A 16,699-nucleotide genomic window follows, 5' to 3' on the forward strand; every position below is an offset into this window, starting at 1 on the left:
TCATGGTTGGAACTTTTGTTTTACAGCTGGGAGAAGTTTGTTTAATGGGCTATGTTTGTAATCTCATTGTAATAGGCCTGCTAGCCTTGAAAATGTGTTATGCACTATGCTCTCTAGGGGCTAAATATATAGTTACACTGCATTACTTTCTCCCATTCTTTTTTCATGTGGTTATGGTCTCTAAGGGCTGACTGTATGGTTACATGACCATGTTTCTTCCAAATGCTATTTTTATTGTGCTGTCTTCTAGGAGGTGTTCTGAGCATTGCAGTTAACATACTATAATATTTGCAGCTTGCAAATTTTCCCCAAAATGCTATGCAGGGCAATACTTTTACAAAACATTTTTGCTCATAACGCAGCCTGTGCTGGTCCTAGGACAATGGGACCACCTTCAAAAAGCTCTTTCTCTTTATGTCATTTCTGGTTAGTGGGACCACAAAATAATAACTCCTCCAGCCATTCAATGTCTTTTAAGCTTTTTCATGGCTAGAACTTTTCTTTTACTGCTGGGAGAAGTTTTGTTTAAAGGCCTTGTTTGTAATATCATTGCTGTAAGCCTGCTAGCCCTAAAGTAATGCAGTGTAACCATATACTTAGCCTCTAGGGGCTAAGTATATGGTTACACTGCAGTACTTTCTACTGTTCTTTCATGGGGTTTTGCCCTCTAGGGGCTAACAATATGGTTTCATGACCATGTTTTTTACACGTGTTATTTTTGTTATGGTGCCCTGTAGGGGCTGTTTTGAGCATTACAATCTAAGGCCAAAAGTTTATTTCTGATACAGGTTTATATGATAATTGTATATGTTTTAATAATCTCTCCTTATTACAATTATGACCATAATTCAGGCCAATTTAACATCCTTATTACACTATGACTATTTGAACACTCTTGATATGGTTGGGTGACCCTTCTGGTTTATTTCTCCTCTGTGGCTGTCTAGGGTCTTTTGGGGGAATTGTGTTAGGCAGCCAGAAACTCTGATGGTGGGGTGGTGAAAGTGGTATTCTATTGGACTTAGCATGGCATATTTAAATTAGGATGCTAAATGTCAACATTTTCATTTTTTGCTGCAGATAGAGGAAGAAGGTAAGTGGAAGTGCTTTAGTTATATGCAGGGCCACTGGAATTATTATGGCGGAAAAGACGAAATTATGAGGCAGGGTTGACCAATTTATGTGGCAAGAAAAGTCCAGTTATGAATTTGCAGTGCCAGTAGCTCTAACTCAAGCAAATGCAAGACCTATTGCATTGCAAATGCTTGTTAAAAGAAGCTCCTGGGGAACTGTGATGCAAACGGTCTCAAACCCCACACAGAATCCTTCATGGAACCTAATGGTAAATGAGACCACAGTGGCTTCACAACACAGCCAGACACTCCCATTGAGACATTCTGGAATCATTAGCATAGGAGACTGCTGGTGAAGTTGGATTTGGCATAAAGACCAGTCCAGTGAATAGCGTCACAGTAAGTGCCAGACACCCAATAGAACTAAATAAGCAAACTAAAGTTTTGGGATGCAGGATGGTTAAGGGATCTTTCAGTGAATGGTGTGACAACATATGGTAGATCCTGAGCACACGTCACTAAACAAAGCAACACTTTAGGTGGTATTGTTGCTGATTGTTAGAGAAGCACGACTATTAAAGAGGCCTGTTTTTTTCTCTTTCCAGGATGGCTGTTGCTTTAATGGGGCTTTCCAGTGAATGATGTCAGAATGGGTCCCGACCCTCAACAAGACGTCATCAGACAAAGGTACATTTTGGAATGGACATTGTATCACTTTTTTACTTTATACAGCTTTTCCTTTAGAAATAATACTGATAGATTGTTTGTGACTCAATATTGAGTATAAAGACGTGGGTTGCTAACATTTGATCGGATGGACCCTTTAAAAAAAGAGGTATTCAGTATCAGACCGGCTTATAGGAAAACTGAGAAATAACGCTGACAAGCTTGATGGGTATGTGGGGTTTGTGGGTGGTCTATCACTAATTTTTACCATCCCACTGAAACATACTACATTTGTCCACCTCTAACGTCCTTTTGTAGGCATAACCCTTGTTGAAAAAGATCTTGATTCTAATAACTCTTGCCTGACCATCCCCGTGGGCCTGGAATACACACAAGCCAAGACAAGTGCAGTCTGAGAAAGTCTCCAGGGTCTGCAATGATGCGACCTCCCCCTCAGCATATCCTCTGGGATCTATAACTTCCAGCAGGCCTTCTCCTCAAGGCTTAGCGCTCACCAAGCTTCCCGTTCCAAGCGGCACACCTATATGCAGACTCGTGGCATTCGTGGACTTTAAGGGCTAGAAGGTGAGGGAGTATAGGACCCTTTTCTAGTCATCAGCAGAGGCCCAGCCCAGCTCAGCTGTCTTGTCACCTGTTACAGCAGATGTGATGCAAGCCTTGGCCTACTTCTGTATAGCGCCATTTGCTTTCAAGCCTACTTCAAGGTGCTGGTCTGAGAAAGGAGGTCCTAGAGCATTTGGTATAGATTTGTTTTTAGTTCTTTCTTATATTTTAAAACATTCCCTTGCCACAAAAAACACAAGGGAAGTCATTCTAGAGGGGAGAGTCAAAATATATCCATCCTGCCCAATTACTTCTGCTTTCCCCAAACTATTTTGGCCCGGACAATACATACAAACTCTTTGCTGGACATGCTAGTACACTGCACTTATGTATGCCACAAATATGAATTTCAAGGGGCTTCAACAGCGCTCTCCACCACAACAAGCCATGTGCTATCCCTCAACAGAAAACATTAAAAACAGAACTCCAAGCATACATCCAACAGAACCCAAATATGCTTTCCGAGGCTCACTGCACCACTGGATTCAAGCTAGCCTGGCTGGTGAAGGGTGATACCCTGAAACCGGTCCGGGAAATGCTTGTTTCCGGTCAAGGAAGGACCTGGCTTAGCTGTTTGGGCTGGACTGTTCCCATGAGTGGCATGGTCAAGACTGATTCGCTTATGGCTGCGTCCAAACTGGGGTGGTGAAGTGGGCAAAAAAACGATGGATTAAACCCAGATCTGTGACTGGGCGTGAATCTTTGCATTGTTCAGCATTCCGTCCATCACCTGTTCTTTTTGCTTTTATTGGGTATTATGGCATTCGCAGCCTCGTTGTTATAAGCAATGGGCAGCCTTCCAGTCTCACCCATCAAACAGCAAGAACAGTCATCCAAAACTCAATGAAGCAGACACACTCGTCTAACTTAACAATCTGTGCTTAATTGGATCAAGGAGTTGCATTTAGGGCACACGAGCACTCGTTTTGGGGACCACCACTTACTTTTCCTCAACAAACATTGATCTACAGCAAGAAAGAGAAAAACATAAAAGAATGAAAGAAGGAGGAAGAGAAATACGGAAACATCATGATAAATAGAGAAAAGAAGGTTCAAGGACCTGTAAGATTGATATAAAGCAGCGCGCATCCGGCAGTGGATTAAAGAAGCATGAGTGGTAATCACTACACATCCTTGGTATTTGGCACAGCAGCATTCAAGATTGCCAGCCGCGCGCTTCTCTGCAAAACTTTAGTCTCTGGCGCTTACTCATTTAAATTACAAATTAAGCAGGGTTAGCAACAGGCCCATTCGCTGTCAGCACATCTTCTCTACCCCAGTCAGCCTCTGGTCTGAGACGAAAACCACAAAAACATTTGTATAGTTACTCTCAGACTATGGAAGACCATGAAACTAATGGCAGACTGTGCGCTCTACCAGTACTAACCACTAATACAACAATCCACCTAGGTAATGCATGTCTGCTGTCAGCCACAGAAACAGTAAACTTACAGAATCGGGCCAGGACCGAACTGTGCGATTGGTTTTGGTGCTCAGGAGGCGCTTCTCTTCGGACCTTTGTGAACTTTCGCTTTGTGGCGCCCTTTCTGCTAGCCATCTTGCATCCTAGTGCCGTCGGAACCTCTCGAGAGCGCCCCTCGGATTACCTCCCATGCGGGTTTCACGTCGTGATTTCAATGTGCATAGGCGAAGCCAGGAGCCAAGTTGGAAGAGGTAATAAATATTAAAGGGGCGGGGCATCAGCGTCCATATATGGCATAGTTGGCGCTTGCAAACTCCAGTGATATTATATTCTAGGCGCACCCTCCGTAAAGCGATTCATCCATAGGTTTGTGGTGAAGAACAGAGAAGATCCCAGCTGGCTCACAGGCACTTAATGTGCACAGACACGTGCTCGGAAAGGATTTATAGGTATTAGTGGATGGCAGGGATCAGTTGTGGCAGACGAACCGTGACAGGGAACCTTGTCTGTAAGGTCACTGGGGCGACGGCAGTCCCAGTAATGGCCCAACATGACCTCTCTTCTCCCAGTTAGAGGTTTTGGACCAGATGCACTAAGCCATTTTGCAATTGCAAACCGTGCAATTCACAAAATGAAAGAGTTTGTAACTCACTCGCCCCCTTTTTGCAAATTGAAACGCCCTTTCCAATTTGCTAATTTTTTTGTTTTAGAGAATAAAATTGTTGTGAAAGGGGTGCACTTCTTAACTGTGAATTGCACTAAGATGTATCAGTGGGTTGTGTCTGGACTGCAGTCACAAACCATTAATAAGTTAATAACACTTCAAAGTAGGTGGTGACCTATTCACAAAGCGAAAGCTGTCCCCATTGGGTAGCATCACCTATGGAAAATGTGATTGGCTGACTCAGAGGAGACCATTGTCTGTTTCCAGATGATTTCCCTAAAAGGAAGCTTATATTTTTAAAAACAGTACAGGTTCCTTTAATTGACATAGGCTGCTTTAAAAAGTTACTCATTTGTGAATGGAAACACTGGGATATTGGGCTGCTGTTTCTTTCTGGCCTCAACCACTATGTTTGTAATCAGTCATAGTGGGTCACAAATAGAAAGCTGCCTAATTAACATTCAATATTCAGGTAGTTCTGTACCCTGGTGACTGGACATTTGCTGATATGACCTATTAGTACATAGGTCAAATTGCTAAATCAGACAAGTCACATTCAGTGTGCAATTTGCGACCACTATCTGCTGTCTGTCCCTTTGTACACATAAGTGCAGGTCAATATTAAAACTTCCATATTGCATGACTCGCTCTAGTAGGCAGACCAGGAGGCTGAGCCCCACAATCAGTGTTCCCCCTTCCAAATAGCACCCAGGCATACTGTGCCTAGTCACAGTCGCAGCTCGCTTCGCTCATAGGAGCTGGGCGGATGCGGCACGCATGGGGAAGGGGGGATGGTTTGGTGAGTGGGACTAAAAATGTAAAAAATAAATAAATAAAAACTTACCTCGCTCCTCACCGCGCGACTCCTCTCCTCTGTCTAGCTGCAGGCACAGGCTCCCAGCCTGCCCTGCGGCCAGTCCTGACGCTGCTCAAAGCAGCATCAGGATTGGCTGAGAGCACCCTGGGAGAGCACCCTTTCCAGGGTGCTCTGAGGCAGAGTGCGGGCCTGTGCAGGCTTTCTCTAGCCCAGCAACACAGTGTTGCGCTGGAGAGAGCCTACTGCGCATGTGTGTTTGGCCGGCCCAAGACGGCCAGCCAAACATACATGCGCAGTGAGTGGAGTGCACTGTGCACTCCTCTCACTGCTCGTCACCCCATGGCCCGCCCCTTTCACAACGAAGGGATTGTAAACAGTTTATTATCCCTTCGTTATGAAAGATTTTGCAGCTTCTGCTTCTGCTTGTGACGCTCCTCCGCCCTAACGGAGAAGCCGCCCCTGCCTAGTCAGCCTAAGACGAAAGACACTCTCAGATACAATATGTGCCTGCAGCTGTTCAGTAACTGACTGGCTAACTGTTGGCAACAGGGAGTACACACTTCTGTAGTTATTTAACATAAGACTTGGAACTACCTCTGTGCCTTAACTACATGGATGATGAGTGACCACTAAAAACTCAACACTGCAAAGAGCGAGATGATGGGCTGTGGGCAACGGCAAAAATACTAGCCTGCTGCCATACAGCCCAGAGAACTTGAGGCCCCTCCAAAAACATTGAGAAGTTAGAAATTTAAGGGTAGTCATTAATGCAAACCTCTCATTGATACCACATGTTAACACATAACAAAGTGTATGGTCTATACAATGAAAACGTGCCGCATCTTACCATACCTTGGATGCCAACAAAAGCTACATCCTGTCCTCACACATGTAATCTCCAAGATCAGCTATGTCAACAGCCTATATCTCTGCACCCTCAGTTTCATCATAAGCAAAATATGACTGCAGAAAAACGCTACCACAAGATCCCTTCTCCACCTTAGAGAACACATGACATCTGTTCTGCAAGCACTCCACTGGTTACCTGCAGATAGGTGGTCAATGTTTAAGATACTTTGAGTCATCCATAGAGTCTCTGAATCCACAGGACCACTATCCCTTCGAGTTGAATTACAAAAATGTAAACAAAATAGGACACAGCCCTCCAGACTTGCACCATGGATCATCACACCACCTTACTGTAAGAAATCCATAGTAGGCACCACTTTCTCAGTTCAAGCCACCAAACTCTGGAACTCACCACCATCCAAGTTTCAAAGATTCCTGGGGCTCTTAATCAAAAGAGAGGTGAACATTTTAATTTCCAAGGTAACCACACCGTCCCATCTCCCTGAGATAGAATCCTGAACAGTAACTCAAGTACAAAAGACAGTCCAAGGATATGCAACAGCCCCGCCAATGCACTTTCCTCATGTTGGCAAACACTATAGGAACTGTCGATGTCCTGGTAAGTGAAGCAGGGCTGACCTGTGTCTAATCTGGGTACTATATAGTAATCTGAAATCATACAAAACCTTCTAGCCCTCACGAGTACTAAACCACAGCAGTCATGCAGCCATTTGTAGTTCAAATAATCTGCATAATAATTCCCTTAAACTGCATGTCCCGCTTACTTTCACATAAGACAAAACGTTTGCAGGTCATGTCTATCACTTGCCATATACATCACCTTTTAAATAGGCATTGAATAAATTAATATATCTGCCAGATACCGATGGCCACCGTAAGACTCTTGTTGAGACCCCAGGGCAGGCCCCCAACTAAATTCGCAATGAACACTTAACACCTCACCATGACATTCATTTAAGGGATGTATATAATGAAGTTCGTCCCAGCAGATCTCCAGACCATCTATCCCTCCAAACTATGCCAGCTCAGGACCGTAAATATAAATAGAAATCTCAGAATGGACAATGCTTTGTTGTTACCAGCTCAGTGAATGTAACTATAAGAAACACCAAAAAAGAGACAGCTTACACAATAAACTATGCACCTTTCTATCACACTTCTTCAGCCCTGCAAAGTTTTCCAGGTCCATGCGCATGATTGGTTGGTCCAGTCCAGATTATTTTTTCTCTGAATTGTGGGACTTGCAGTTTTGTTTGTGCTAATATAAAACAGGCCTATCACATGCAGAACTGGGAAACTTGGCAGTTATGCTGCTTCATCAATGACACGTCGAAGCACTAGCTTGCGTAACAATCAGACCATTAACCTCAAAAGATAAAAAAAATAAAAGAAAACACACTATTATTTTCAACAATAGGAACGCACTCCCACCTCCCGCTTTGTGTTGGAGCCATATCTCCATGGCAAAGGGTTGCTACCTGGCCGGTTTTATACCGGCATGACCAGTATTTCAATGCCCCTGCCTGAAAAAAAATTAGGAGAAAATCACCAAAAGCTGGTATTTTTCAGCTTATAGTATATACTTTAAACAGTAAATGGTGGAAGAAAACACATTAAAATATGTTCTACAGCTGCCCTAATGACCCATGACTGGTAATTAAAGTAACCAAAGACAGAAAAGCAAGGTTAAAAATGAATACAGACGATTTCGTATAAACTTCTTAAGAATCATGTTCGGATGGGCGTGGCTATGGGCGTCAAGATGGCAGTCGCACTTTAACAGTGCTCCGGACTCCTTCGTCATCCGCTTTGATGAGCCCTGCCGATCCTGTGCCCGTTTAATCCTCGCTTGGATCCCCGCCTGTGCAGGAGTCAGCTGAGGCGGCGTGGGGGCCTGGATTTCCCCTGACTTTGCGGCAGAGCCTGGGACAGGCTCCACCCCATGAGGCCGGCGCCTGCGGCCTACCTCGGGGCCCAGTTGAGTGGGGTGAGCTGCCGATGAAGACGCGGCGGCCTCTTGGAGTAGCGCGTCGCGCCTGAGGTTGGTGACGTTGCCTGCCCTGATCCGTGATTCTGCCGCTGGACTGCAGCAAAGAGGACGAGAGGTGCCCTGCCCCTCTGGGCCACGGCCTGAGGCTCACGCTGCAGCCCGGGGCGTAGGGTGAGATTTCTGCGGCGGCAGATGCGCCTGTGCTGGCCCGGCACTGCGGTCGTGGAGAGATCTGTGCCACGCGGTGCGGCCTGAGCCCGAGGCGGGGCAAGGCCCATGCCCGCTGGCGGTGAAGGTGGGCCTGGTGGCAGGAGCCGGAGCAGCTGGTGGTGCCCGAGCCGGTGCCCACCGGCGTTACAGCTGTGGTTGTTGGTCCCGGCTGCGGCGGGCCCGGAACGCGTGTTCCGGGGCTGACCTGACCCACCCGGCGAGGGGTGCCAGCGGACTTTGTGGGGTTGGGCCCGCTGACGGTCTGCGGTGGTCCGGAAGTGACCCGCAGTCCAGAGACCGGGACCCAGTGTGTGCGGGCTTTTGAGGAGTGGAGCGGCCTGTGGTGGGGCGACCAGCCCCGAGAGGAGAAGAAAGAACGGGACAGAAGGCGCCTGAAGGGGAGACCTGCCGGCAGCCAGTCAGACCCAGGTTGGTGGCGGGACGCGGGCAAGAGCCGGACGAAGTGCCATCGCATGGAGGGGCCGGAGTAGGCTCAGATTCTGCAGAAGACGTGGCCACCTGCCGCCAGATCCCCCGCTTGCCCACTGGAGAGTGGTCCTGGGACGACCGGAGTGTGGCTGCTGCGGGTCCTCCACTTGCCTTTTGGTGACTGGATCGTTGGAGGGGGTCCTGGTGGCGTCTGCATCACCCCGGACTAGTGGCCGACATGGGGAAAGACAAAGCAAGTAAGCAGCCGCCGGCGTCGCAGCAGCACATTGATCAATTTGCTAAGCACGTGGCCTCTCGAGTGGCAGGTGATCCGGTGCCGGAGGTTTCGGCAGCAGAGGGGGTGAATACGATCCTTCAGGCCATCCAATCCTCGCAGTTGGCAGTTGAGACCAAGGTCGGTGAAGTTACAAAGGATGAGGCCCTGTTGCGACAGGATCGGCGGGCAGCAGTGGGTTGAATTAAAGGAGTTGAGGACCGAGTTTCCCTGGATGAGATTGTGGAACTCAAGACCAAAGTCGCCCAGCTGCAGACTTGCACGGGTGAACTCCACCATAGGGCAGAAGATGCCGAAAACCGTTCCAGGAGTAACAACCTGCGTTTTGTGGGATTCCCGGAGGTAGCGGAGACGAGCCAGCCGATCGATTTCCTGGAGCGCTGGATCAGATGGAGGGTCCCTGATCAGCGGTTCTCCCCCTGGTTTGCCATTGAGCGTGCCCACAGGGCTTTGGCGCCCCGGCCCCTGACGGCCGATGATTGAAAGGTTTCTCAACTTTAAAGACCGGGACGTCATTCTTCAGGAGGCAAGAGCCCACCCGGGCCTTCGTTGGGATAACCACAATATCCTAACCTTCCCAGAATACACCCGTGAGGTGCAGGCCAAGCGCCGGTCGTACGAGGGAGTCAAGCAGAAGCTGCGGGCAATGCAACTGACTTACCTGCTCCTCTTTCCAGAGCGCCTCATGGTCCTCATGGATGGGAAATCCTTCCTTTTTGAATCACCAGAGGCTGTGTGGGACTGGCTTACCTAGGAGCCCGTCATACCCGGACCCGCCAAAAGAAAAGGAGCGGCCTGGGCGGCGGAGGATGGTGGACCAAGCCTGACTCCCTCCGGGGGGTGGGAGTACAGCAGACGGTCCAGAGGAGAAGAGGCCGGCGCCAGCTGCAGAGGGGGAGCACCTTAGCCAATCTCCCTTGCTCTCTTGAGACTGACCTGTACAAACCCCGTGCAGCTGGGGAGGGCATGGATGTCGCATGTCCTGGTATAGGACATGGGGCGGCGGACGGCCGCATTGCAGAACTCTGACTTAATGGAGGGGTCCACCACCACACACCTACTACTGATTCTCTGTTTTCGCAGTTTTGGGCGACAGATGTTTCTGCAGTGGAAGTATGGGGAGGGGGGCAGTTGGGAGGGTTCACTGTTCATCTACAGTTTTTTACGATTGAGTTTCTGTTATGCTCTCCTGTGTTTGACTAGTTGGTCACGATGTGAAGGTCAGACGGGCACACTGCACACACTACTACTGATTCCTTACTCATGCCAGAGCTGGCCAAGCAGGTCCTCTCCTGGAACGTAAATGGGCTCCTGGATAAAATTAAACGATCCGCATTTTTTTGTACCTTCCGACGCTTTTCCCCGTCCATAGTCTTACTCCCTGAGACGAACTTGCTTGGTACTCGGTGCCCTATGCTCATGAGGGGTGGATACGACAGGGTCTACCACGCCGGATTCTCTAGGAGCTCTAGGGGTGTGGCCGTCTTGTTGCAGTGTTCCTTACCTATGATGGTTGCTGTCTCCTGGTTGGATCCGCAGGGACGGTATGTGGCAGTCTCCGGATTGCTCAGGGGGCACCCAACCAATATCCTTAGTGTCTATGCTCATCCTGGTGCGCTGGAACGTTTTCTTGTGACTGTCAGGAACGTGGTGGCGGGACTTCCCCCGGGCCTAACCATATGGGGAAGGGGACTTCAACTCTGTCATGAACCCGGAGATGGATATTACAGGGCCTTTGTCTTCGAGCTGAGTTAATAGGGCGATGGGGCTGCTCAGATGGGTGGAGGGCCTCGTCTTTGTGCTGTGTGGTGGGTTTGGCACCCCCAATTGCGACAATACACCCACACGTCGGGGGCGCAACACACTCATGCCAGGATAGCCCTCTTTCTTGTGCCAGTCCTTGATGTACCCCGGGTCACGGGGGTGGAAGTGCTCTCCCATGGAGTCTCGGACCATGCGCCACTCCTTCGCCTGGATGATATCGATGCGGTCAGACGCCCGGTGTGGCAGCTCAATGCCTGGTATTTGCAGGATAGCGATTACGCTCAGGCCATCGGGGACCGTCTCTCTGTCTACTTTTCTTTCAATCTTGGATCGGTGCAGTCTCCGGGTATAATCTGGGCTGCTTGCAAAGCCACTCTTAGGGGGCATGCCAAGCATCTCCTTCGTGTGCGGGAGCGTGCGCGTAACCAGAAAGTGTCGGCGCTTGAGGCCCAGGCAGTGCGTTTGGAGGGCCAACTCACTGATGCCACGCATACGGCTGTCACAAGGCAGCTCGCCTTGGTTAGGGAAGAGATTAGTCACGCCACTCTCGAGACAGTGAAGCATATGTGGCTGGCCTCCATGGCCCGAGTGTACAGGTGGGGGAAAAAAATGGCAAGCTTTTGCACTGGCTTGCAACTGGACCGATGGCAAGCAGAGTCGTTCCAGAGGTCGTCGATGACTCAGGAGCCATTTCCCGGACGCCATGCGAGATAGCGCAGAGTTTCGCCACCTACTACGCGAGGCTCTACGAGGAGCATCCTAGGCCCCAAGTGGAGAGGGAGGCCGCCTTGCTGGAGGAGGTGTCCTTGCCATGGATCTCGGTGGCAGACAGACGGGACCTTGACAAACCCATTGGACTCGAGGAAATCGGGGCCGCTACATCGGAGTTGGCTGCGGGTAAGACGCTGGGCCTCAACGGTTTCCCGGCAGAGCTCTACACTACGTTTTGTGATATCCTAACTCCCCACTTGCTTGCCATGTTTGAGGAGGCTGAAAAGACCGGGTTTTCCCCCAGGACTAGATCAGGTCACCATAGTGGTGATTCCTAAGACTAGTCCTCCCTCGAGGTGTTGCTCTGCGTACCGCCCCATCTCGCTTCTGAATACTGAAATTAAGATACTGTCCATGGTTTTAGTTGCCAGGTTGATCCACCCGGATCAGTGTGGTTTTATGCCAGCTCGGAGTACCAGGCACTACTTTAGGCGACTGCACGTGGCACTGGCCAATCGGGCCCTCTTAACCTCCCATGGCGCTCCTCCTCTTGGACTTTGAAAAGGTGTTTGACACGGTGGACTAGTCCTGCCTTCAACAGGTGCTTGGTTTGGTCCACGGTTCCGGGCACTGGTGGGACTCCTCTACTCTAATCCCACGGCCCTAGTACAGGTGAATGGGGCAGTGTCGGACAAGTTTCTCATCCGCAGGGGTACCCACCAGGGCTGCCCCCTGTCCCCGCTCCTATTTGCACTAGTGATGGAGTTTCTCGAAGCTAATAAGGGAGGACCCCCTAATCGACAGTTGGGCATGACCCACTGGGAGGGAGGACCGCATTGCATTATACGCAGATGATGTACTCTTGTTCTTGGCTAACCCGGCCAGCTGTGGATCTAGGGTGATGCAGCTGCTGGGGCTGTTTGCCGAGGCGTCAGGTTTGATAATTAACCCCAGTAAATCTCTCTTGGTTCCACTGAGCCCCTCCAGGGACTGCTATGATTGGCAGAGTGCTATTCCTATCCGACTCAATAGTTTCTGGGATCTGGGGGTGCATATATCGCTGCTACCCGAGCTGGCATGGTCTCTTAATGTTGTCCCACTAACTCAAAGAGTCAAGGAGGACATCCAGCGATGGCGGTCCCTGCCCCTCTACATCCTGGGACGGATAGCGCTGTATAAAATTATGGTGCTTCACTGGTTCCTCTATTTGCTCCAGAACTTCCCCAACCACATTCCCAGGCGATGGTTCAGGGAGATGGAGGTGGTCGCACAGCAATTCCTATGGTACAGTTTGCGCCCCAGGCTGGCTTTTCGCACCTGTCAGGGTGATGTGTATGAAGGGGGTCTGGGGATGTCTAGCCTCTATCTTTACCACCTTTGGATGCATCTACTTGTTGTTAATAAATGGTTGGGGGGGGCTTGGTTGGATCCAGCATACCAGCTGGAACTCTTGACGATGGGCTTTCCCAGTCTGTTCGGGATGCTGTATGGTGCCCCCTGCCACTTAAAGTCCTGGAGGTGACGAGGGTGGTGCTGATGGGGCGGGGGCTGCGCTGCGGGTGACGGGGTGGTGGCGCTGTCTTACTCAACAGACTCAACTGTGGCAGGGATTGTGGTTGGGAGAGGTCTCGGCGCTTCAGGGGTTCCAAAAATGGGACCTCATAGGTATTTCGCTGCTGAGTGATGTCTGTGTGGGTTCCCACATGCGGTCCTTCCAGGAGCTTCAACAGCAGTTTTCGCTCACTCGGTCCCAGTTTCACAAATATCTGCAACTCAGACACGCATTACACGCGCACATTCAAGCGGGACGGTTCTCCCTGAGTTTAGCCCTGTTGAGGCCAAGACACTGATGGGCACCCTGGGTAGAGGGGGAAGTGTCGTGCATTTATCGCACATTAGGCATTAACACAGCACAGATGCTTGGCAAGGTCCGAAAGCGGTGGGAACAGTGGGTGGGTCCGATCGAGGACTGGAGGGATGCTTTGATGCGCCCCGAAGACACTGACCATGACCTCCCATCTCCAGGTTGTGCAGACCTACTTTCTCCACACGGCGTACCTCACTCCCGACAGGTTGCATAGAGCGGGCCTCCTGCTCCAGGCTAACTGTCCTCGTTGTGCTGGCCCTAATGCTGACTTTTTTCATATGGTGTGGACTTGGTACCACATATCAACCTACTGGCAGGCGGTGGTAGCTGAGATCTCCAGAGTCCTACAGGTGGAGGTCGAGGTCGCCCCGTTACCTATTTTATTGGGAGTTCTTGAGGGGGTGGGGTCCAACAGAGCGGACCGGTCATTTGTGGGGATTGCCTGTTTAGTGGCCAAAAGAGACATCGCAGCGAGTTGGAAAGCAGAAACTGCCCCGTGATCGTGAAGTGGCACCAGGGGGTAGACTGGTGCGCCCAGCAAGAAAAACTGGTTTATGAAGCAAGGGGCTGTCCAGCCAAGCATGACAGAGTGTGGGGGAAGTGGATGGGGACCTGGGGAGATTGTGCAACAGGCATCTCTTCAATGTAGAAATGCTGTGTGTCTTGTCCTTGACTACTATGATGGTTCTTGAACATATACCTGTGTTATATGCTTTGGACCTGTGCACTTTCGGTCCGCAGAGTGTAATCGTGACCTGTTGGGTTTTATGTTGTTATATTAAACTAATAACATTGCTTATTAAAAAATTATATGCTGTCACTGTTATAACCACGCGTGAACACAGAGGCGAGCTGGGACAATATTCAACATGTGTCAAGCTGTGCCCTCCAGTGGTTTCTTGTGGGAACTGCAATGACTTAATAAACACGGCCACCATAACAACAGTACAAATAGAGGCCTAGAACAATATTTTCCTACAACATTGTGACAGATACAGGAACAAAAACACACATTTGATCAAGAATCGTTTTTTTCGTCAAACTTAGCAGGACACCGGTTATTTTTAGGTGGTGTGAATTTCCATAGCTGCCAAGTTTTGGAGGTACAGGCGTGAAGATCTGCTCCAGTCCAGGTTTTATTATTTGAATTCTGGGCCTTGTAGTCCCAGTTTTATAATGGAATAAACAAGACTACACGTCACAGAATGCAAAAAAAAATGGACTAGAGCAGCTAGTCACGTATGGACCTGGGAACTTGACAGGGCTAGTAAATGTTACTCCAAGCCAGTGGTGGCCCTCGACATTTTGGACAGGTGAAGCACAGAGGCTGGGATTACAGTGTGTTTGGTGCATGCACATTTCAAACCTTTTCAGTAAGGCCGGCACATGTGTGCTTGTCTAGACTACAAATAGCATTGGTCCACTAGGCTATGGCTACTTTTTAATAAGTGAAAAAGCAAATAAACAACACAAACTGCAGCTATTCAAGTGACAGCAGCAGGACTGTCAAAATGTAGACATAGAATATCACCCAGGGGAGACTGGTGTTAGAATTCACATATTGAGTCAGTCGTCAACCTAAACATTCCTCTCAGTGAGTTAAGCGCTCCCTTCAGGGATCTGTCTGTAACCTACACATGACAGACGCCTTAAGTGTACATGTTCTGTGAGCAGGGAAGGCTTCTACTAGTCTGACCTGCTCAGTCTGTTCTGCGGTAAATGGAAGTTTGTACTTGGTGCCGTATGTGAAAGAGGGAAGCTTGGTTTGCTAGCACCATGCTGTATCTGTTTTGTGAGGAAGAAAATCTTGCATAGCACCAGCCTGATTTACACGTGATAGGGAAAACCACACCCTTGCTATCAGTTCTGCAGGGCATAGCAAGCCACACAACACTGTCACCATGCCGTATATTTACGTCTGGGCAGAGTTCGCGGAGTTCCAAAAACTCCACCGTGCTACACGCAGTTCTGCAAGCAGCAGAGTGCGTTAGGTCATGCCGTTTGTGCTGATTTTTAGCGCATGGTGTTTGTCTTGTGCTGAAAAATCCATGTGAATGGCACCACGTGCAGCGTAAGAGGGCGCTGCTTCTTTTCTGTCACTCAAGTAGATTTTCTACGCGAATGGTACCTTCCTCAATGCAAACAGAAGGTTTCTCAACGCGAGTGGTAGCGATCATTCACTACTGCCTGCGTTGAGAAATCTGTCTGGGAGGTGGTCTGAGTAAGATTTTCCTCGCTCGTGCTTACCAACTTAACATTGGCAAGCGCAAATGAGGAAAAAACTCTGCTATGCGGAGTTTTTCAGAACGCCGTGCTCTAATCAGAGACGGAGTGGGAAAAACTTTGCAAGCTCTGTGAGCAGAGCGGAGTTCACCGCCCATACCTAATGATATTGCCAATCACACAGAATGGCCATCAGTGCATAAGTTCCACATTATTGCTATCTGTGTGATATTCTATTCTAATGCCACACATTATTGTGATTCGTGCCATTTGGTTTGCCATGCCAAACAGTATTGCCCTCCATATGGTATTCCCAGGGCACTAATTTTTGCCATCTGAGCCATGTGGTACAAGCAACCCACAGAGTATCGCCATCGCTGCCATATTGCATGACCTTCCCAACAGTATTGCCATCAGTGCCACATGGTATTACCAACCCAAACGCTATTGACATCAGTGTCATATGTTATTAACAACTGATACAGTATTACCATTACTGTCACATATTAGCACTACCCATGACTGCCGTCAGTGGCATATAATGTATTACTAACACAGGCAGTATTGCCATCAGTGAATTGTGTCATTACCAACCTACGTGGTATTGCCATCAGTGTCATTTGTTATTAGGAACTCGTGTGTATTGTAATGGTAAATATGTTGCACGGGCCTAGCCAAAAGGCAGCGTGGTGCTCTATAATGTAAAAGGAAAATATAGAGTCAATGTGTGACTAGCCAGACAGATGGCACAGTATTACAGAAAGTGCCCCAGGGGTGCAAAGGGCATGTGCACCAGCTCTTGATATTACAAAAGGGGCCACAGACACCTGTGCAGCCCCTTCTGTAATACTGATAGCTCTGGTGTACATGGAGTGCCAGAGCTATGTCAAGAGGGCATTCCCTCATTTGCATAGGCGAGTGGCCCCATGCAAATGAGGGAATCTCTGCCTCTGCACCTTTGTCGTATTATGATCACGGGTACAAAGGCAAAGAAGCTGTCAGGAGGCGCAGTGAAAGTGTGGCACACTGTCAGTGCGCCCCCTGAAGTCAGCCCTCTGGAACAGGAATGGCGG

At 49.1% G+C, this 16,699-nt stretch overlaps 1 protein-coding gene across 1 annotated transcript in view; it reads left to right on the plus strand.

Annotated features, from left to right (window-relative positions):
• The first annotated feature begins 1,676 nt into the window (after positions 1-1,676).
• ZDHHC4 (zinc finger DHHC-type palmitoyltransferase 4) overlaps positions 1,677-16,699 on the plus strand; it is a 57,086-nt gene continuing 42,063 nt past the window's right edge. The window contains exon 1 of the mRNA XM_069209715.1: positions 1,677-1,760. Within this exon, the coding sequence (XP_069065816.1) occupies positions 1,712-1,760 (49 nt within the window). The 5' untranslated portion in view covers positions 1,677-1,711. The remainder of the gene's footprint in view (positions 1,761-16,699) is intronic.

This window comes from Pleurodeles waltl, chromosome 10, assembly GCF_031143425.1.
Source record: "Pleurodeles waltl isolate 20211129_DDA chromosome 10, aPleWal1.hap1.20221129, whole genome shotgun sequence".
NCBI lineage: Eukaryota > Metazoa > Chordata > Amphibia > Caudata > Salamandridae > Pleurodeles > Pleurodeles waltl.